The following is a 24201-nucleotide window of genomic DNA, read 5'->3' on the forward strand; positions in this document are numbered from 1 at the left end:
TTTTGTGAAATTTCTTTTATAGAATAGAGATTGAATGAATGATGGAGTTTAATCGGAGATGGAGGATGAGATTTTATGAATTGTGTGCTGTGGAGACTTGATTGTGCATGTGGTTCATTGGTTTGAATGGTTGATGAACAATGTGTACAATGTGTTCGTGTGTGAATCTCTTATCTCTCCGTGAATGTGATTGGTTTATTTTTTTCATTTTTTTCGAAATACCCATTTAGGGTCCAATCTGAAACCCTAAATTATTTTAGGGTTTCGATTCACCCTAAAATAATAAATTCCTAAATTATTTTAGGGTTTCAGATTGGGAGGGATTTTGAGGATTTACATTAATGTGGGATAAGATCTGATTTTTAATTGAGCAATTAATTTTTTTTCCAACTTTTATAACCCATTTTAATTGGGTATTTAATTTTTTTACAACTTTTATAACCCATTTTAATTGGGTAATTGGGTATTTCATTTCTATTACAGCTTTTATAACCTATTTTAATTGGGTATTTATTTTTTTTTTACAACTTTTATAACCTATTTTAATTGGGTATTTAATTTTTTTTACGACTTTTATAACCCATTTTAATTGGGTAATTGGGTATTTAATTTTTTTTTTTTTTTTATGTTTGATGTTTGATCTTCCAACTTCCAATATATATGTTAATGATTGGATGTTAATTGTTTAGCATGTTGTTATATTTGCTTTAATTTCATATTTCTTGTTTGCTTGAGTTCATGGATATGCCAGCAGATTCTAGTGCGAGCTCTCATTTCCATGCCCAGGGTACTCATACCCATACACCTACCCCTATTCCTACTTCTACTCCTACCCCTACCCCTGGCCCAACACCTACCCCTACGACACCTTGCCCCGCCCCCAAACGTAACAAGAAACCTGCTTCTATAGTTTGGGCTCATTTCACCAAACTAGAGGGTGGTAACCCCAATAACCCCCAAGCCAAGTGTAACCATTGTGAAAAAATCTATTGATGCCACTATAGGAATCATGGCACATTACAATTAAAGGTGTACTTAGAAGAGCAATATAAAAAAAAGTCTAATATTAAGATCATTACAAAAAAAGAGTCAATCTAGGCTATAAATTGGATTTTAAAAAATGGCGGATGGGACTAGTGGGGGTGTAACTTTGAGAGGGTATACTAAATATGATTCCGATCAGTGTAGAAGACACCTAGCTCGTATGGTCATCATAGACGAGCTACATTTTCAAGTTGTTGATGAGAAAGGGTTCCCAGCGTTTGCTCGCTACTTAGAACCAAGGTTTAATATTCCTTCTTGCCACACAGTAACAAAGGATGTAAAAAAAATAATTTTGCACTAAAAAAGAGAAGTTAAGGGGTGAATTGGCCAGTCAATTTGTTTGCCTCACCACTGATACTTGAATATCAGTATAAAATTTTAATTATATGTCTTTAACTGTGCATTTTGTTGATTGTAATTAGACATTGCATAAGAAAATTATAAAATTTAGTCAATTCACCGATCATAAAGGTGAGACAATTAGGAAGGCCTTAGAGGCCGTAATAAAGGAGTGTAGGTTGACCCGAGTTCTTACAGTCACAGTTGATAATGTCTCGTCTAATGATGTTGCATTGGGACATTTGAAGACCTATCTTAGAGAGGCAAATAAGACAATCTTGGATGGTGAGTGTCTGCATGTAAGATGTGCGACACATATTCTGAATCTTATTGTTACTGATGGTTTGGGGGATCTTCATGACTCGACTGCTTGAGTCAGGACTGCTGTGAGATGGGTGAGATCTTCTCTTTCGAGGTTGGAGAAATTCAAAATTACTTTAAGGTCTGCAGGCCTAACATCCAAGAAGGGCATTTGTACTAAAATGCCTACACGATGGAACTCAACATTCTTTATGTTGGAGGCGGCCCAAGAATATAGGCTGACATTTGCACTATTGGGTGATGAAGACATCTAATATGTTAAATATTTTGATGATCACGGGGGATTGGGGAAACCCGTAGTGATGATTAGGAGATTGTATCTATTTTTGTACAATTTTTTAGGCTTTTTTATTAGGTCACCACGACGATATCTGGAATTTTGTACCCTACATCCCATCAATTATGTCAGCAAATATATAGGGTAAAAGAAGAATTAGATGACATGGTCGCGGGTGGTCACTATAAACTGCGGGAGATGGCATTGGTTATGAGGTCAAAGTACGGCAAGTATTGTACTAGGGCTAATATATTTGTTATATGTAGCTGTCGTCCTTGACCCGAGGTTTAAGGTAGATGTCATAGTATTTGGATTGGGCCTTGCGTACGGGCAAGCATGAGCGGAGCTTATTGCAGCAAGGGTTCAAGAAACCCTTTGTAGATTATTTGATGAGTTTACCATCCTGCAGGGTGGTAATATTGCGGCACCTACACCTACCCATCACCGGTTCAAGAAGTCGATAGTGGCAAAAGACGTAGATTAGACTGGGGTGAGAGGTTTGAGCAAACTCCCTTAATGCAGAGTTATGTAGAGGCTCAGTCAGAGATAGACAGATACTTAGTAGCGGAGGTAATACCATTTTCACGAGACTTCGATATATTAAGTTGGTGGAAGGTGAATGTCGTGAAGTATCCTATCCTTGGAGAGATAGCCCACAATCTTTTGGCCATCCTTGTTAGCACCGTAGCCTCGGAGTCGGCTTTTAGCACCGGAGGTCGTGTATTGGATTCATTTCGGAGTTCATTAGCTCCTACCACTGTGGAGGCTTTGATTTGCACGCAAAATTGGATAAAGGGAACTCCAATTCATGTTCCGGATGTTCTTGAGTATAAGGAGGCCGACGTCTAGAATGAGGGTGGTGATCAGTCTGGATCTGGTATTTATTTTAATTTCATTTTCTAATTTTTTATTAATTTATTTATTTTCATTTAATTGGTATTCATTAATATCATTTCAAATTTTATTGTTATAGTGATACATGAGACAGCGTCTACGATTACCTCCGATGCAGTATGACTTTGTATTGGACCCACCATTGTCATGGTTTGCACAATTTGTCCTTTATTTGTTTTTTGCATTTATAATTTTATATCATATTTTAGTATCTAATTATTTTGCTTGTATGTTTTTTAGCTTTTATATTCTCAATATACACATGCCAAATCCTAATGATCGATCTATGCTCATTTGTCTCATCTTCATCTCAAATTCCAATTGCCCAATCACAATCTCATCTTAATTAGTACTTTTAATATTTTGTATTTTAATTTTTTTAATTTTTGTTTCATTTTATAACTTTATAATTCTAATTTGTTTTATTTTTAACTTATTAATATTTCAGGTTTTATAACTTATTAATGTTTATGATCTTAATTTTCAGTTTCACAACAGTCGACACAACTCACCACTCAGTGAAATCACCGCCACAGCGCCATCCCAAATTGATCAAATTGAAAATTTATTAGTTATAATTGTTAATTTACAATTAAGTATAATGTTGCTACAATAGTTAATAGTACAATTTGTAATATTTAATATTTTTAGAGGATTTTGTAATATTGTAATAGTTTAAGTTTATTAGTTCTCTTAGAGTCTTAATTTGTATAATTGTAAATTGTAATTTGTAATAACTTAGTGGCTTAGTGATGATTATTACTTAATTAGTTAATAGTTGAAATTTAGTATATAGTTAATAATTCTATCTATATATATAATATATATATATATATTTTTCAAATTTTAAATATATTTATTTATTTTAGTTAAATTCTGGATCCAATGTGGCCCAAAAATAGATTATGAGCCATTTAGGATCCAGAAAAATGAGCTGGGCCGAAGGCCCAATAGGGGGACGGACTGATGGGGGTCCACCCCCACACCCTGGTGAACAGACGGGGTACCCCACCCATGCATGTGGGGGTGGGGTACGGTTAAAATTTTGACAACCCCGCCCATGCGGGGGCGGGGGCCGGGAGAGGGGTGGCCCTGCCCCGTAGGGACGGATAGCACCCCTACTCGAAATACCCATTCCCGCGTCCCTCCCTCATCCCACTCCCTTCATTTTGGTGTTGATCTGTCCTCCATTTTTCTAGCGAAGACTTTCATTCCCAACCTACTCCCCTCCCACATCCCTCACTCCCACACGAATCTGAGTTGTTAGTTTTGTTTTCCTCTATTTTTTGTTTACATTTCAAACCAGTCATTCCTAGTTATTGTTGTGGTCCGTCTTTGATGTTAAAATAATGAAATATTTTAGTGGCTACTTTTCTAAATATTAAGGATATCCTTTCAAGTCCTTTCCTTTCATTGAAGAAGGCATTTCTTCCTCGGTCCCTATGACATCCTCTCCAATTTTTTTACTTTTCTTGTAGTTCTTCTCAGTGAACAAATAAGTTGTCACAAAAGAAATAAAATTAGAAGAAAAAAAAATCCAGACAAATTCATAAACTCAACAAGTGGCCACAATCGAAAAAAAATTAGGAAAATAAAAAAACAAACTTAGAGATCCAAACAAAAGCGAAACTCTTCAGACCAAACAGAGAAGTGAAACTCTTCAGACTAAACAGAAACCCAGGTTCAATGGACTAAATAGAAATCCAGATTCACAAACTCTTCAGAACAATCTTGCAAGAAAATCTAAAATAAAAAAAATGAAACTTAGAGAGAGAAATATACCGAATAATTTCAGTAGAGGGAAGGAGGCGTGCGAAGGGGAAGGAGTTACAAAGGAGAATTAAATCTTTAAAGTTTTCTTTTTTAAATACTTTATATGGCCATTAAAAAAATAACATGTGGCACGGGTCAAGTTTCGGTTGAAATCTCTTGGTTCTTTTTTCAAATAATAATGAAAATTGCTTTAGTCCCGAATTCGGGATCTAAAAGATGTCTCGAATGGAATTTTTTTTTTTTTTTTTTTTTTACTGAATAATTAAAAAAATATTTTTTAATAATGTTGTAAATTTTTTATTTTTTTAAAAAATATTTATGATAATTGAAAAAATACATAAAAAAAAAAAGAAAGAGAAAAAGAAGAAAAAAAATTACCCTATTCAGTTCCCGAATTCGGGACAGCAGTACTCAATAATAATACTAGTAAGAATAAAGGACGCGCATGCATGCGTCATCGTTTGCGTTCACATTGAAAATTCTGCCAAGGCTGAAAGTAATCGGAGGAACTAACACCCTTGGTAAATAGATTGGGACAAATAAGCAGTTTATTAATTTCAGCTTGATTGGCTGTGAATTGTTTTCGTGCTTCCGGCATCCCACATAGCAAGATTTCTGGCATGGAAGTGGTGGCTTCGATTGTTGGTGGAGTAGTCGTAGAAACTGGCCGGCTTTTCTTTGGCTGTATCCATTCTACGACCAACACTGTCAAAGTCAGAGCAAACCTCGATGCTTTGGAGAAGGGGACGAGATCCCTTAGCACTCTACAAGATGAACTCATAAATCAATCGGAATTAGCTATGAGAAAAGGAAAAGTGCCAGATACTCCAGTTACGGAATGGATTAAGACGGTTGAGGAGTTTTTGCCTAAAGTCCATCAGATTCAAGCTGTAAATCTTCCTCGACATTCCTTGAATTTCAGTAAGCGGAATAGAATAAGCAAGAAAGTGGTAGAAATGCTCAAAGAGATAGAAAGGCTTATACTAGCTGGAGGATCCCACCTTGGTAAAGTTGCTGTCAGTTGTTCAGCACCCACAGTAGTGGAGCATATTCCTGGACCTCCAATTCGAGATCAAACGATGGCATCTACAATGTTAGCCAAAACTATGACTCTGTTGTCTGATGATGGGGTCGGGAGAATTGGGGTTTGGGGAATGGGTGGAATAGGGAAGACTACTCTGGTAAGAAATTTGAACAATGAGCTCAAGAATACTTCGATGCAGCCTTTCAGCATCGTGATATGGATCACGGTTTCCAGGAACTCGGACGTATCAAAGGTCCAGAGAGAAATAGCTGCGAGATTGAATTTGGGGGCTAGAATGGGAGAAAGCGTGGAGAGAATGGCTATCCAACTTCATCACAGGCTTGAGGAGGAGAAATTTCTTCTCATTCTAGATGACGTTTGGGAGAAAATTGACTTGGACGGTTTGGGCATCCCACAGCCTGAAGTTCAAAAGGGTTCTAAGATCATATTGACTTCTCGATTTTTGGATGTTTGTAGGTATATGATGACAGATGTGGAACTTAAAGTGGATTGTTTAGGCGATGAAGAAGCTTGGCAATTGTTTACTCGACATGCAGGGAATGTGGTTAGTCTGGAACATATTAGACCATTCGCAGAAGCAATTACTAGAGAATGTTGCGGATTACCTCTAGCCATCATCATTGTGGGAGCTGCCATGAGAGGAAAGACAATGGTCCAGCTGTGGGAGCATGCCTTGTACGAGTTGCAAAGATCAGTGCCTTGTATAGGAAGCGTGGAGGACAAGGTCTATAAGCCTTTGAAGTGGAGTTACGACTCATTAGAAGGTAAAAACAAAAAACCTTGTTTCCTGTATTGCGCTTTGTTTCCCGAAGACTTCTCAATTGAGATAAGTGAACTAGTATGGTGCTGGCGTGCGGAAGGTTTGATTGATGAACAAGAAAACTATGAGGATTCATTCAATAGAGGAATTTCCTTGATTGAAAATCTCAAGGATTCTTGTTTGTTGGAAGATGGTGCCCGTCAGGGCACTGTGAAGATGCATGACGTTGTTCGTGATGTTGCTATATGGATTTCATCCTCGTCTGAGGATGGATGTAAATCCCTTGTGCGTTCAGGGATTAGCTTGAGCGAGATCTCAGCTTTTGAGCTATCAAATTCTCTCAAAAGAGTTTCTTTCATGAAGAACAAGATAATAAGGCTACCCGATTGTGTGCTACAATGTTCAGGGGCCTCAACTTTGCTACTACAAGGTAATCCTCCCCTTGATAGAATTCCTGAGAGATTCCTGCAAGGATTTGAAGCACTTAGGGTCCTGAATATGAGTGGAACTCGCATTCAGTCATTGCCTCTCTCTCTACTTCAACTTGGTGACCTACGTGCTCTCCTTTTGAGGGATTGCTTCTCCCTTGAAGAACTACCCTCACTGGAAGGGCTTAGTAGACTTGAGCAACTTGAGGCAACTAAACTTATCCCGTACTGGCCTTCTCAAAACCATTCAAGCTGGAATTTTATCCAAATTGTCTTGTTTAGAGGTTCTGGATATGACACTCAGTGGTTACCAATTGAGAGTGAAGAGAGTCTCAGAAATAGAGCAGGCATCTTTTGAAGAGCTGGGATGCCTTGAGCGATTGCTGGCTTTATGCATCAGATTGAAGAGGATACCTTGTCCCGACTCTGAAGATTTTTCCCGGATAAATAGATTAAAAAGATTCCAACTTTTCATCGGCCCAGAAGCCATCTCCTTAAAGAGTAGGCATGACACAAGGACGGTAACTATCGGCGGTCTTGATCTTTCTGGAGAACGGATTGGGTGGCTGTTGGGTAATGCAAGTTCGCTTGTCTTATTTACTTGTTGGGGATTGAATGAAATGCTAAAAGACTTGGTCATCAACAATGTTGGCAGCTTTGCTGGTTTAAAATCACTTACTATTGCAAGGTCTGACAGCAGTTTTGCAAGACGAGGAGGAGGACATGCGGTCCGTTGTGACCTACTACCAAATTTGGAGGAACTTCATCTCGAGCAGCTGACTTGCATAGAAAGCATTTCTGAACTTGTTGAGCATCTCGGGCTGAGATTTCTTAGACTAAAATTAATGGAAGTAACCCGATGTAAGCAAATGAAAAATCTTCTCTGTTGTGGTTTCTCCATTATCACCCTGCCAAGACTAGAAGTAATCAAGATAAGCTACTGTCCCGAGTTTGAAGCGCTCTTTAACTGTCATGCAATGCAGGGTACGACTCCAGATTCTGTTGTTCCAAACTTACGGAAACTGAAATTGGAGGATGTTCCCAAATTAAGGACTCTTTGCAGAGACCAAGAGACATGGCCGCGTCTAGAGCAGGCTGAGTTTATCAATTGTAATCGTCTTAGGAAGCTGCCTCTTACTGAAAAAAATGAAGATAACATACAAGAAATTAGAGGAGAAACAGAATGGTGGGACGCATTGACGTGGGATACCGATTCAACGAAATCAAGTCTGCAGCCTTATTTTCATCCAGCTGAGCCCCGGTTAAGTACGTGTCAGACCCGGTCTAATTTTTAGAGAGAATAGCCCAGAGAAGAAGATGGCGTACGTAGGGCAACTAAACTCATCCTAAAAAAGCATTGAAGCTGGGATTGTATCCAGCCAGGTCGGTGGATATGTAACGCAGAGGTTAAGTTAGCAGTTGAGGAACAGAAATCATTTGGAAGAGCTCCTATGCGCGACCCGCTGTTGTCTCCCAACACCTGGCTTTTATAGATAGCATTTCACTCAAATCAGTCTCAGATTTATTGGACTAAAATAAAATTGTAGTCCTATTAGGAAGCTGAGAGGTACTACTGAACTGAACTGAACTGAATTTCACCATTTTATCAAATAAATGATTGCTTAATATTTGATATTTTACATGAAGCTCATACCTCACACCATTGTTGACAACTTTCGAAGCAGCTTTCCCTAATGTCACAAGCAGCAGCAGCAAACATTTTCCCCCTGAAACTAATTAACGAAAGAAAGATCACAGACTCACGTACTCAGTTTAGTCCAGAAATAAATCCCCCCGATTTAAACCATCTAAAAACTCAGATGCTAGAATGGGTAGAAATCCAATAAATATATATATATATGCACAAACCGAATATGAAGCTGGAACACAACATTACTCCAACATCTCTTCATCTCAGCAAAATGCCAGAGCGATAATAGAACAAATTTTAAAATTAATAGAATAATGAAAGTGAGAAAGAGTCATTATGAGATGCTATTATTTACATATTACAAACGTAATATAATGTTTGTTATTTACAAAGTCATCAGTAGATTAAAACCAAACAACATTATCGACAATTCCGCTTCACACTATCCTCTAAATTTCCACCGATTATATTAACACCGCGTTAATGAACCCCATTGGAGAATAAAAGAATATCTGCACACCTGAGAAAAAAAGGGAACACAATAACTCAGCACTGCAAGAAACAAAGAGGGAAACTAATTCAATTATGACCAGAAAAAGTTACAATATTTGTGCAAATCCATCACTAACCACCCCAAAAGATTGATAACTTTGGTTTCACAAGCATGTTATACACCGGCTCTCCAAACGTTCATTAATTTTTTAAACTCTATCTACCTTTTTAGTCATCTCAAGACTATAAATAATGGCTCAAAATCAAGCAATGGTCAACATAGACAGGACTCTCTGGACCAGGCTATCTAAGTCATCTATTACATAAAACATATTTATTATGCCTCAAGTTCAAACCAAACCAATACAAAGCCAAAAAATAAACATTGCCGTGGGCAATGGTATGACGGTATGTATATGTGTAATGTGTCCTAAACTCCAGAACGGTAACCTACAAGATAGAATGTCACGTGAATACACTGCATGAAGAAGTTCAATTAAAATCAAGTACTTGGGTAGAAAAAAGAAGAGGGAGGAAAAAGGAGATCCCAATATATATGAGTGCCAGCATCTTATATTATTAGAACGAACTGACATGAGAACTTCTCACAAGCCTCGATTCCAGACCTTGGGTAACACAGGAAAATATTATTACAATTTGGAAGTTCCAAATAAATGTGATCTCTATTTTAACTTCAAATGAAGGTCTAAAACCCAGGTGTGAAAAACAGGTGTACAACAAAGTGTGCAAATAACATTCTTGTGCTGATATTAGATGGATTGGTGTGGTTGATGCATTGCCAATACCCTACAATAGCATAAAACTTCCAAGTATGTGTCAAAGAACTATCGTACCACTCTCAAAATTGCTAACTAATAAAGTAATCCATACACATTTTTAACAGATAGCAGGCTAATAGACACCAATAAGTTCAGCAACTTCATTATTTTATGTCTGACAGACAATTTAAATCATTAACAAAGAAAAAACAATTAGAAAAAAGCATACCTCTAATCAAATTCAACACCTTCATCTTCAAAATGATTCTCCATTTTTAGGCTTTCTTTGTTACTATTTACAAGCTTGAGTTGAGCCTCCACTTTGAAGCTCTCTCTATTATTTACAATCTCAAGCCTAGTCTTTGTTTTTGGGCTGTCATTATTATTTACAAAGCTGTTGGTTTCTACTGGCATACGAGGACCATCTGATTCAGTTTCTTCGATGCCATTATGAAATTCTGCCAGTGAAGCACCACTGTCAGTCACAGAATCAAGAGAGCCAGAGCTGCTCCTGCGTGAAAACCTGCCATTTGCCAACAGACCAGATCTCTGTTGCTGAAGTCGCCCATTAAGATTGCACTCCAGAGCAGGGTTCCTGTATGGCAAGGTAAATGGTACTTCATAAATGCCAATATGACCCCTCACTGTTGCGCACAAAAAGATAATATACAAGTGAATATAAGCAAAAGATACTACTATGCACATTAAGCAAAACATATATTTTTGTTTGATTGATAAGCGGCATGCCACCAGTTAGGTCTTAATCACAAAACACCCCCTTCTTACTGAAGGTGTTATTTAAGCAATGGCTCAAGCAAAATACAGAATCAACAGATGTCAAGTTTTATCCAAGATTTAAGTTCTTCAAGTATGATAATATGAAGAATCAGGTACCCCAAAATTGAAATCAAAGCTGATTTTTTTTATCGGTGAAAACATAATCGATGTCATGCAAGTAACAGTCGAATTTCCAGAAACAAGTAAATAAATAAACTCACAAAACTTGTGCACCTTGTTTGCTGGATTTTTGGGGTTGAAAGATAGTCGAAAACTGGAACCAAGCCTTTTGACCTTGCTTCAATCACACAAGTTGGAATCCTTTCAATTTCGATTTCCCCCCCAGAAGCATTTTCTTCATCCCTTTTGGGGCCTTCCGCCATCATCGACTGAAAGTATATCTGGCAAGCAAATGTACAAGAAAAGGGACACATCAAAAATCAAAGAAAATGCAAACATGAATGACATAAACAAAACATATTCCGTTCCAGCAGAAGACAGATATACCTCAGGTTTTGCCCACAATGGTGCCCGAGGTTGATGCATCTGTAGTTCAGCTTCTGATATATAGAAATGGTGTTTCTCCTCAGGACTGATCTTTGCTCTTGCAAATGTACCCCCAGCTTCAGGATAGATGCTATTTCCCTTCCTCACTCCTTTGGAATATATTTTATTGCTGTCTGAGTTTCCATTCTCACCATATATGTCAATATTATCTTCTCTCTCTCTTCGGTTATGTTTCTGACATATATTCCACTTTTGGATAGCCTCAATGACTAATCTTGCATCACATTCTGGTGCTAACTCTGTACCAGTGTTTAATCCAGACACATTAGCTGTTGCGTCTAGACAAGTTGATGTTCGCAACACATATTGTGTCATACAACCAGACGGAGAAAAGACCAAAAGGTGGAACTTTGATTTCGAAGAACTGCATTCCACATATAAAGCATTCCCTCTGCAATTGTGGAAAGATGAAGCAATAGCCCCAGAAAGAGAACTCATCCTACCTGTTGCAGCTGCTGCTGCACCACTTACAGTTCCTCTCCATCCATTGTTTCCATTCCTTATTCTACTAACAACAGAAAGTGTAACGGGAGGACCAGCTGCACAAAGGCTCTGTTGATTAGGTGGCCAACGCACTGATGGGTTAGTCATAACACCCAAACTGCTATTTTGTATGGTAAGACTAGCATCAGCAGACTGAAAGTTTACTGATCCCCCAAGAGGATTAATAGTAAACAGATGACTTGTCCCCCTTGATGAACTGATCATAATCCAGCTACTGTCGTCACTGAAAGTGATATCTTGTATGACCTGAATCGATTACCAAAAACATCCTAGAAAAGTGAGATGATAACAATGACATATTCAAGAAGGAACATTGAAAAATGTATCCGACACTTACTGCATTTGTGAAGCCACGTTGCAACCTGTAAAGATGTACATAAGATGCACCTGCATCAGATGCAGAGGAGCTTCCAGGGAGTCCGGGGATTATTTTGAAAACATTTATGTTGTGCCCCTGGACCGAAGCGGTAACTAAAAGGGTGCCACTGGGGTCAAAGCATAATGCTGAAATAGGACTCTTGTGTGCCCTGAACTGGGCAATAACAACTTTGCTGACAATATCTCTGACAATGACCTGATAACCAAAAGAAAACAATAAAACCTAGGGAAAAATATATGAGATAAAAAGGATCGGGCCAGTGTCATTCATAAATAGCTTCATAGGTATATGCTACAACAGCAAGAGGTTGCACAGAATAGGTTGCAACCATGCTTGGTACCAGGAAACCCATGACTCAAAACACATTATAATAATCCATAAGATAGGTCAAACTCAACAATATTTTCCTTACAGCTCTTATTCTGTAATATTATGCATTCACAAAGGCAAAGAAGCAAAAGCAAAGTAAAAGTACATGAACTCTAGTCAAACATGCAAAAATAAAGCATTAGAGAAATGAAGCAAGCATGCATATGTGGTTTCAGTAACAAATAAAAGCATAGTTGAGCAAAGCATGTACCATTCCGGCATTTTCCGCATCTGTTAGATGAATATTAACTGTTCCATTACTTTTCAAGCCAGGATTCCCTGATTGCATTGAAGTATTATTATCAGGCAGTAAATCAGAGCAGTATCTGGACAGCTTCTTATACCCCATGTCTCCTAGGGTCACAATCCCAGCAGCAAGTTGCTTGCTAGATTCTTTTGCATAGTGAGCCACCATGCTCCCATTCGAAGGAAAACCGGGAAAGCTGGCAGAAGGCAATAGATGTTGTGGACTGACACGCCCTGAATTCGAGACTGCAACTGGACTTCCACTATAAGCAAGCCATCGAGGACCCACAGCAAGAGGCCCATAACCTATGCCTCCAGAGCCAGGGCACACCGTAATTATAGGATTCGTAAGAATGGTATAATCCCTCTCTAAAGTTGTGGCATCAAAGCAGTGTATCTGCAATTTGTAACACTTATTTTTTTACACTTATAATAGGCATAAGAAAAGGGTGCTTGAAAGATATGCAAGTAATATACCTGAGCTGCTTGAGAAACAGCGACAACTCGGGAACTGCATCTTACAGAGTAAACAAATGATCTGAACTTTAGCACATGGACATAAGATTGAGATCTAATCGAATAAAACCGAACAGTAGTAGGCAAAAAAATTCCATTTACAGGCTCATGGCCATTTGAGATGCTACCATTGCCAGGAGTGGCTGAACCATCCTGAATGTTACCACCAATAGAAAGGGACCCATCACCACAAACTACCAGCATTGGGTGGCAGTCTGCAAACTTGCCTTGCAACCCCTTTGTTGCCACCGGTTTTGGTAGCATTTGCATAAATGAAACAGGGCCATCATGTCTCGAAACTAGATCACGGACATTATCGGCATCCTCGACATTCCAAACCTGGAAACCAGACCTGTAAGCCAGCAGGAGAACTTGTCGAATGACATCTCCCTCACCCTCTAACTTGTCAAACCCAGCCCAAATCACCTATATAAGTTTTACATGAAAAATATAAAACTAGTTATCTCCAAGTGTATTGGTTACTTTAACAAATACAAAATAACATATTATGAGAGGATCATTAATTTTAAAGATGCATGACGAGCAGCACTTATCTCAAATATATACAATAGAGCCTTTAATATACACACACACACACAATAGAGCCTATAAAATATATAAATATATGCAATAGAGAAAGACCGCAAATAAGAATGTAAGAAGCATGACTAACCTACATCAACACGGGACAAGATTCAACCTTATCATGCACGTATCTTCAATTGTCAATGTGACTTTATCAAAGAAATATAAAACATTGGATCAAAGATTTTCAACTGCATAGCTTTACAGTACTATGGCATAATAACACCTCACTCACAGTCTATATGTCCACATTCGAGCACATTTGGCCTCATGTAATTATGCATGCAGATACAAATACCTTGCATTATTATTGGCATTACATTTTTATAAGTCAAAAAGAAGGTGGAATGTGAAGGGAAGCGAATGCCTTGCAATTATAAAACCACTTCCATAAGCATTTCGCATTATTTTTTCCCAGTTTTGTATAAAACGTCTCCTTTTATGGGATTTTGTAAACTTTTCCCCCCTTTTTTTTAAGAAGAGACAGGGTCACATGTCCAATAGTGACCCCCCCCTCCCAAATTTATTAAAAAGCCCTCACTTGTGATGGAGGAATACCGTGGTTATAAAAGACAACCTTATGATCAAAGAAAAGTCACCTTACCTTAAGCGCACATAAGGTAAAGAACACTTGTCAAGGCACAACAGTCCTTTCAGTCTACGCGGAAGAGAGCTATGAGCCCAAAGATCCATACACGAATTATGGGCTCCTTCTTTGGCAAAATAATCAGCCACCATGTTAAATTCACGAAAAACATGGCAAATACACGCATTAACACTTCAAAGAAGGTCAAGAACCTCTTCCCAAAAATCCCATAAATACCAAAAAGAACATTCCCGACATTGAATCCATGAAACTACCATCAAAGAGTCTGTCTCAACCATAATCCCCGACAGCCCCAAGTCCTTACATAGTCTGAGACCATCCCTTAAAGCCCAGAATTCAGCAACAACATTAGTCTGGCACTGATAGTGATGAGAAAAACCTGCAAATAAATCACCTCTATGGTCTCGAATCACATCACCCCCCCCCCCCCAAACAGTCTAGGATTCCCCAAGGAACAGCCATCTACATTTAACTTCCAATACCCACTGTCTGGGAATTGCCAAGCAAAAGCTCTAGCTATAATATACTTCTGCGTAATAATAGGACATCTAATACTTCGTAGCGTGTCGTGGTCCCAAGAGGAACAAGACCTGAATTTCATAGGCACCAAGAAAACATTCTTAATCTGGAGTAAAATAGCTGACACAATATTCACCCAAGAGAAATTCCGATTCTCCATAGAAATCTTACATCGAAACAACCATAGACCCCAAATAATCAGGCTCAGGATAATTCCACGTACTATCCCCAATTGAGAAGAACTTTTGGCTTTCGACCACCAAAGTGAAGCACGATCAAAAATACTTTGCCCACTTCTATATCTAACCTCTAACCTCTTAGAGAAAAATTCCCAAATTTTTTCAGCCAGAAAACCAGTACCAAATAAGTGTTCTTCAGTTTCAATAGCACCTTTATCCATACAGCAATAACATCTAGATGCTAGAGAAATACCAAGTTTATTAATATTCCCATCGACAGGCAGCGCATGATTCCAGAATTTCCAAACAACATAAGAAACTTTGTTAGGAAGACCTCTAAACCAATTCCATTTTGCCCAATGAGGCTGTGTCGAGATAAGTCTTAAAATATGCCATGCTACCTTAGTCGAAAACTGACAATCAGACAAAGGAGCCCAAATGAAAATGTCAAGACCCTGTTTAGCCGCACATTTGCTTGTAAAATTTCATTACATAACTCTTCCCCAACCAAGGTTGTCAGGCGAGGAACATTCCAACCACCTGGAGAAAGCAAATCACAAATCTGAAGCAATGGATCAATCACTTGAAATTTATCAGCAAGCATACCGGATGGGAGCGCCAAGGTTCAAACCAAAAGTTAACTTTACCTTCCCTAATTTTCCATAACCATGTTTAAAAAGCAACGGCACTCTATCAATCCCACTCCTCCAAAAAGAAGATCCACAAGGAGACCGAGAAACTTCTGAAGGAGACATGTTCATCAAATATCGGTTTTAAAGAAATTTGCCCAAAGAGAATCACTCCCAACCAGCTTCCAAGCAAACTTTAGCAAGAGTGAATCCAGCACTTCCTTAAGATACCTCACCCCCAAGCCACCTTCAAGAGTCGGCTTGCAAACTTTCCTCCAAGAAACCCAATCTCTTTTTTCCCTCCCATCCTTGGACCCCCATAAAAATTCTGACAAAATCCTCTGAATACCTCTAAACACCATCTGCGAAATTTTCAGCACAAAGAGAACATGAATCGGCACACTATTAATGACATGCTTCAATAATACCAATCTTCCACCAGAAGAAAGAAGATTTATTTTCCATCCTACCACTTTCTTCCGGATTTCCCCAACAAGCGGCTTCAACATAAACACAGTAAGTCTACCAGTATGCAGTGGAACCCCAAGGTAAGTACAAGGGAACTTGCCCTTGATAAAACCTGAAATCTGTAACAACTTATGCTTTCTAGTATAGTTTATTTTGTTAGAACAAAAGAAACTTGATTTTTCTACATTCATCCTCTGACCCGAAACAGCTTCATATAATTTCAAAGTTTTCAATAGTCCCGCATGGAATGAATATCTCCTCTCCAAAAAAGCAACAAATCATCCGCATAAAGGAGGTGTGAAATCCTCAAAGAAGAAGCCGACAAGTGATAAGGCTTAATAGTACCCAAAACAAATTGAGCCTCCATTAGTCTAGAAAGAATATTTTTAGATAAAATAAAAAGATAAGGAGAAAGCGGGTCACCTTGTCTAATCCCACGTGAAGCCTTGAAGAAGCCCTTAGAAATTCCATTCAACATAATTGAAAAGGAAGGAGAGGAAATATGCTGGAGAATGAGGTCACACCAACTTGGGGAAAAACCGAATCCCTTCAACACTCGAAGGAGAAAACACCAATTTACGATGGTTGGAATCCCTTCCACAAATCCAATCTCACCCTCCTAAAACAGTTGGCATAAACAAAAGTAACCAATATACGGTCATCCCCACGCGAGAACCAACCAAATAAAATTTGGCTTGTAACCAAACCTAGGGAGAACTGAATTTCCTCATCCCAAAAAAGCCAGATTTTTCTACCCATTTCCAAGTTCGAAGTATAATTCTAAAGCTTCAACCGACGTGCCCAAAACTGCATATTCTTGATATCCAAAACTGCATATTCTTTTTTTTTATAGGTTCCAAAATCGCTACAATACGTGGTTTAAAACATTTCATGATCCGGGATAAACGGCTGCGAGAAGTATGCATACCCTTAATATTCCATGTAAGGATATTAAACATAAATTAATGCTGTTTTTTGGAACGAGTGGTGACTTCACGAATCACCCCAGCTTTCATTTTTCAGACTCCAAAATTTCTCGTATTGTTACACCCATCTCTGGGTCCGAATCATAATCCTTACGAGTAATGTTTTCAGCCTCTTAACATGATTTCAGAGTCCGACACAGCAGCACCATTTTGCCTCACAAACACATTTGACTCCACAGCATGTTCCCCCTCTATCTCATCAATAACATGTTGTGCTGCCCGGCCCAATTCAAACTCCAAAATTTCATCCACCATTTTTAAAGAGCTACGTGGAGAATGCAGATTTCAGCCAAATTTACATAGGCTGCACGAGGGGTTTCAGTCCCCTCAGACTCCTCCACAGAAGTCACAACTAGACCTTCAGAGTGCACAACAGGGTTCAGTTCATGCAATTCCCCTGCATCCCTCAAGATACCTTCACTGGAAGCATAAAGGACTGTATCGGTATTCCCCCTGGTACTCTGCCTCAATTTGTTTTTCATCAAAATTTCTTCTCTACGTTTTTTTCAGTTCTCTTGCTAATCTAGTTCCTTCCTCTCCACCTGAGACCATACCTGTTTGGACATTTTCGGTTTTAATTTAAGAAGCTCCTCACCTCCCTTAGTTTTTTTCCTACGGTTTGAGATAAAATGGCCCTGAACATGATAGTGATGACAAAACGCAGGGAGGGTCTAAAAAATAACCTCTTGGTAACGACTACCAGGTTCACCAGGAGAGCCAATCCAGAACCCCTTACGTATAGGTTGAGAAATGTCCATAACAATACAACATCTAGCACCTTCCAGACGAGATACACACGCAGTGGCATTATCTCTTCTCAAAAACCTTCCATAACCCCCAATAAGGATCTTCAACATGGAAATGTGATAAAAATTTGGGGGTAACCCCGGCAAGAACAACCACACAGGAGCATTAACAGGTTCAAGATTTTCATCAAAAGCAGGAGACCAATGAAAAATGCGATAGGGCACACCTTCAATGTCGAAATATTCCCTCGCCATAGCCGTGCAAAAGTCCTCCTCGTTTGTCAAACGAACCATCACATTGGCCGATTTCCTCATCCCGCCCACCACAGGCTGCACTGTCAATCCCCAACGCAGCTTGATGAATTTTCAAATCCGATCCAGAGAGGGACGTTTCGTCAAGAATTTCAGAACCACCGTAAATTGGAATGGTGAAGCCGAGCGCTTGATTTTGTCTGGAGAGAAGTGAAAGAACGTCTCTCCATCCTTGAAACTAGGCCGACGCATAGGAATCACTACCTCAGGAAGAGGTTTCGGGGACTCCACGACAATATCGGCAAAGGAAGGGCGGCCCACCGATGGCAGAGGGCTTGGCGGGGCCTCCTGAGAGGCCATGCGGCAGGGCAAAGGGAGGCCACGGGAAGGAGATCGCCAAAGCCAGAGAGAAAATTAAAACCTAGGCCACATCAGCGCCAATCAGAAAAAATATAAGGAAGGTTTGTAAACTTTTCCCCTCAATTTACGCTAACATGATATAAGCTTGCTACACATAGGATCTTCTATTGCTATCTTGTGAACACTCTCCTCCGAATATAAGACTGAATAGGAACAACATTAACCACATCCTTCAATAAATACCATACACAAACTCCAGAACTTCATTGCCAAAATTCTGTTGTAGAAGTTGAAGTCTATGTATTAAATTGCACATAAACTCCTAATGAAGCAGTGATCACAAGTACCACTCCTCTATTAGAATGGTCAATTTTCAATGGACCCCACTAATTTCACAAACCAAAACACACAAGTGCACACACAAAAAATTTAAAAAAAAAAACTCTGTTCCCAAACACATTTGCCTTGTGTACCCACTCCCTCTTTCACATGCACCAACAAAAACAATCTCAATATTTTTTAATGACTACAAAAATCTCAAGAGATTCCATAGCCAAACAAGCCTTAAATTTCCCAATTTTATCTCATGTTCTATGCTACTGAACAGAAAAAATCAGGTTAGATTTGTTTCCACCAAATAAGTAGTGCATAACAAGCAGCAAATGTAAAACTAAATGTTATTGATTTGATTCCTAATTCCCATGAACCAAATGAAGCCCACAGACTGACACAATCACAGCACAGAAAACCAAAAGATGTGGAAATAACACATTTAGCTTAAACCCAACTACTACTTGATTAAGAGGACGGCGATAGTTTTATTCAGCAAGAAACCTATTTGCTTTCATACTTTTTAAACAACCTTTAATAGCATCACAAAAATCCCAAAGGTAAGCACATATGCTAACGTCAACCCCATACATACTAAAATAGAAATAAATTATAAAATTAACAACCTTAGACAATCAACAAACAACTAAGACATTTTGTTTCTAAACATGCCAGTTGAGAGCATGATTGTAATCATTTTTAGTGTTACTCCTTACTCTTACGGGGACAAATTATCAGTTCAACCAGCAAAAGTTAAATTTGTCCACCTCTATGTCATTAAACAAGCCAATCGTTGTAAAGAGCTCAGGAGGTACAAACAGTATAAATCCATAAGATGAGAAGACACGGCATGATCTCTCACACACCCAAAAAAAAATCCTAAACTACGAGGATAAGAACCCAAAATTATGTCCCCAACTATCAAGCCAAAACACATGTATCACTTATTAGACCACATAGCTGCCAATTCCTATCACTTATTAGACCACAATTGAAAAGGAGGGTCAAGCAGCAACAGGAGGTCAAAAATAACTAAGGCCCCGTTTGTTTTCGAAGATGAGATCAGATGAGTCGAGATAAAAGTTGAAAATTGAATAAAATATTGTTAGAATATTTTTTTAATATTATTATTTTTTTGGGATTTGCAAAAGGTTGAATTATTTATTTTAATTTGTGTGAAAATTTGAGAAAATTGTAATGATTAGATGAGATATGTTGTGAAAACAAACGAGGCATAACATGAACTACGGTTAACCCCAAAAAATCCACCTTATACGACATCAAAATGCATTGAAAACCTCTCATACAATCCAATTGACTAGATTATCCTCTATAAACCCTACTAGGACATACCAGTGTCCTCTACATTTATTGGGTCAACGAACAAAGCTTCCTGCAACACAACTTCAACCGCAATCGTTTTTTTTTTTTTTTCTTTATTGTTAATCAAAGTATTTTATTCATAAAAGTAGGCAAAACCAAAATATACAGGAAGTATAAATGAGAAATACCTAACTATAGTTTACAAACGATAGTAAAAAGTCATGGACACTTATTCCGTTACAAACAATGGCCCCCACCCATGAAATTCAACCACAATTATCAACCTTTCAACATTTGCATCTGTAACTTTTCATATCCAGCGCACTAACTAGTATGGGCATACAGCAATCATCTTTGTACAGAAAAAAGGGGCTCAAAGTAAAATTTTTACTTTGCCCAAAAGAAAAGCGTTGTACTTCCATGCTCAAAGTATTGCATGAAAATTCCAAGTTGGGAATACCCATAAACTGAAATGGTGGGCAAAAGATTCTCAACCACCATTCTTTCTTTTATCAGCATATTAAACTAAAACTGCACTCATTTAATGACTTCCCCATTTAGAAAACGGGGAAAATTGCAATAAAATCATCTCAACAAACATATAAACACTCATTATATTTACTCCGTGAATAAACTACTATATTGTACATTTACGTTCCCTTAACTCTTAAGGGTTCCGCTCTACACAACAAATTCCAATTGGGTAAAACTAAAAATTTCGCCGATTTCTTAACTTGGTAATACTTAAATGAAAATAATGAAAACCATTACACCTCATACCTGATCATGATTGGCATCGTCGTCCCTATCAACAATCGACGACGCTACCGAGGCCGCTGATCGAGCCACTGTCGATGCCCCCGATGACACGATCCTCAGGTAGCTGGAAATGGCACGAAACGAGCTCGGAATAAAGCCGTTGGGCCGGCCTGGCCTTGGCACACCACCCTGCTGTTGTTTCTGGCCATCATTCCTCATTCCAAGAACCAAAGACAGTAAAATAGCCAACAAACACCCAAAAAACAAAAATCTCCGATTCTCCAATAGCTCCCTTAATCATAACCCCAGGCTGTTTCTGTTTTCTCTTCTAAGCCAAACCCCCGAAAGAAAGAAACAGTCCCAATTCATTCGCCCGATTTGCAATGGCTTCCATCCCCTCCCTTTGCCTCAAACAAAAGCATTCAATCCCAATTCAGAAACACCCAAACAGTGCACAACCAACACCCACAAATGAAAACAAAAAACCGCTTTGATTCTTTTGGCGTTTGCACATCCAATTCTATATTTAAAAAAAAACAATGATAACGTTGAAAGTGCTTTGAAAACAAAGTTGCAAGGATTTGTCTTCAATAACCACAAAGCCAAAACCAAAGCAGCATCAAAAAGAAATTGAAATCTTCAATAGCAACAACAAGCTTACCGGCTAATCACGATAAAATAATCAACGAAATTTACAAACAAAATAAAAAAGCAAGCAAAAAAATAGCAAAGAATTTTGTTTGAATTGGGAAAGTTAAAACAAGAGAAAAAGAAAAAGATTGGAAAATCAAATTATGGTACAGGATTGGAGGGCAGAATCCAGATGTTTAGGGTTTTCGAATGAAAAGTTGAAAAGCACCGAAAAATCGTCGAAAAACAGGGCGAGATCGGAGGAGAGAGAGGGAAAAGTATTATAGAGAAAGAGAGTTTGGGAACTTGGATAAGGGAGGAGAAAAATATAGAGGAAAAACGTGTAAATCTATATTTGTCTATCGTATCATTTTTATACAAGTTTTCTCACTTTTTTTTTTTCTCAAAATTTTTGGTGTGCAAATTGAGTTCGTTTCCCAAGTTCAAGCTGATATTTACAAAACAAACATAAAACAGTTAACAATCTCGTAAAAACCTCCGGCGCACGGCTCGTCCTGTCGTCTCAACGTTGTCAAAATAGTTTTCACTTCCTTTTTTTCTAATTTAAATCATGATGAATCGATGATGAGGTATGAATTTTATTCAAATAAATTATTGGTAAATAAATAATTTTTGTAAATTAATTTAATTTAACGAGGTCTAATTATAAAGTTTCTATTATTATAAAATAGATTTAGATCTCATTTGGATGTAGAAATATTCCCAATCTATCTCATCTAGAAATATTCTCAATCTATCTCATCTCATCATTACTATTTTCTTAAATTTTTATACAAAATATAATAAATAATTTAATTTTTTTAAATCTCAAAATAATAATAATATTAAAAAATAATATTCTAACAATACTTTATTCAATTATTCTAAAATCATCTCATCTCATCTCATTATCCAAATCAACCCTTAAAATTTTATATAAAATCACGTCAATTTATATAATTATTTTTATAAAATCTTTACATAAATGTAACACTTCTATCTTTTATTAGTTTTCACTCGGTTATGAATTTATTGTATTTCTTTCTTACCTCGTATGTAAATTAAAATTAATGCGTAAATAAATATTTTTAATTTTATGACATATTATGATATGATATAAGTATCGAGTCATTCATATTCTCAATTTCCTAACAATCTTCACCTCAAACTAATAACTTAAACTGGATTAAAGGTTTATTAATATCAGTATTGACGTGGACGAATATATTAGTTAAAAAAATTATATTCATCATTTATATACCACGCGTCACATATAATTTTTTTATTTTATTTTTTTTTCATCTTATCAACTATGTAGTGGAAGGATGATAAGTTTAATAACTCAACTAGTTTAGCCATAATAAAATTAAATAAATAAATAAAAATAAATGTAATCTGTAGAATAATGAGTAGTAAAAATCTATTAGTCAGAGGCTTAAAAGACCGTCCAAAGGTTGATTATGATTTATGGGCTCATAATAGTAACACCAATGATCAATCATTTGCTTCCTTTGTCGTTACTTAGAAGCACGATGCTTTGTAACAGATATCACATGTTTTCACCAATATTTGCTACAAAACAACTAAAAACAAAAACGATATTCAATAGTGGAAAAATGTTTGGCTAGGAATGACAATAATGCTAGAATGTTTGGTGTTTTTTGCCCACCAAATATCTAATGCCAGAGAAATAACTTGGGTTTTGTTTGAATTGACAAAATATCTCAATTTATTTCATCTAATCATTATAATATTTACAAATTTTTAAATAAAACATAATAAATAATTCAATTTCTTCAAATCTCACAATAAAATATAATTAAAAAATTATATTTCAGCAATATTTTATTCAATGTTTATCTCATCTCATCTTAACTCAACTCACTATCAAAACCTCTTCTAACAATTTTTTTTTCTAAGCAAGCATTTTATAGATAAACTAATCTCAACTAATATTATCTTATTATTACAACTTTTTTTAAATTCTCACACAAAATACAATAAACAGTTCAAATTTTTCAAATCTTAAAACAATAAAAGTATTAAAAATAATATTCTAATAATATTTTATTCAACTTTTAATTTTTATATAAAATCATCTCATCTCATCTTATCTCACTATCCAAACAGAGTCTAAGTAGTTACAAGATACTAGATTCAATTGGGTGGAAGTCCCCTACAATCATCCCAAAACAAACAAATACAACACAAGAGAAATAGAAAAGAGGGATCTGGAGCCAACAATTTAGTTCTCACCCATTTCTCACTAAGGGGAACCCGCTTGAAGTGGTTGTATAGTCTGATAAACAAACTATTAAACTACGACTAAAAGTCATAGTGGAATATTGTGTAACTTGTGTGATATATTTTGTTGGTCTAGACTAGCTAAATGAGACTTTCATGACTACTTTATTTTAATATTTGGTTAGAAAAAACGAGAATACAGGAAAGTAACAATTAGAAGATGAGTCGATACGCCAACATAAAATCGTCACTGGTTGTGGAGGCGTATGTGGTTCACGTCCCACTCTTGGAAAGAAGATAATAGTTAGATTTAAGAGATTCGAAATCGCTAATCTCAATGGTACTGTGCGTGACGACGTGTGAGACATACGCGCCTTTTTTTGGGTTTTTTTTCACTCTTTAATAGATCGGCGGCTGAGGAGT

At 37.3% G+C, this 24201-nt stretch overlaps 2 protein-coding genes across 2 annotated transcripts; one reads left to right on the forward strand and one right to left on the reverse strand.

Annotated features, from left to right (window-relative positions):
* Window positions 1-5082: 5082 nt before the first annotated feature.
* LOC121235695 (disease resistance protein At4g27190-like) lies at window positions 5083-8389 on the forward strand. Its single transcript, XM_041132063.1, has one exon. It carries the CDS (start codon window positions 5269-5271, stop codon window positions 7237-7239), a length of 1971 nt encoding a protein of 656 aa, XP_040987997.1. The 5' UTR covers window positions 5083-5268; the 3' UTR covers window positions 7240-8389.
* A 426-nt stretch (window positions 8390-8815) lies between these two features.
* LOC121234386 (autophagy-related protein 18f-like) lies at window positions 8816-21912 on the reverse strand. Its single transcript, XM_041130316.1, is given in 9 exon segments — window positions 8816-9052; window positions 10033-10398; window positions 10815-10981; window positions 11088-11897; window positions 11989-12225; window positions 12611-13042; window positions 13123-13587; window positions 20926-21153; window positions 21155-21912. Coding segments are annotated over 8 exon segments (2754 nt in total). The 5' UTR covers window positions 21206-21912; the 3' UTR covers window positions 8816-9052; window positions 10033-10034.
* Between the last annotated feature and the right edge of the window lie 2289 nt (window positions 21913-24201).

This window comes from Juglans microcarpa x Juglans regia, chromosome 6D (assembly GCF_004785595.1).
Source record: "Juglans microcarpa x Juglans regia isolate MS1-56 chromosome 6D, Jm3101_v1.0, whole genome shotgun sequence".
Classification (NCBI taxonomy): Eukaryota; Viridiplantae; Streptophyta; class Magnoliopsida; order Fagales; family Juglandaceae; genus Juglans; species Juglans microcarpa x Juglans regia.

What these genes read in the sequence shown, in the direction of transcription:
- LOC121235695 (XM_041132063.1), top strand. Translation starts at nt 5,269, where the DNA reads ATGGAAGTGGTGGCTTCGATTGTTGGTGGAGTAGTCGTAGAAACTGGC.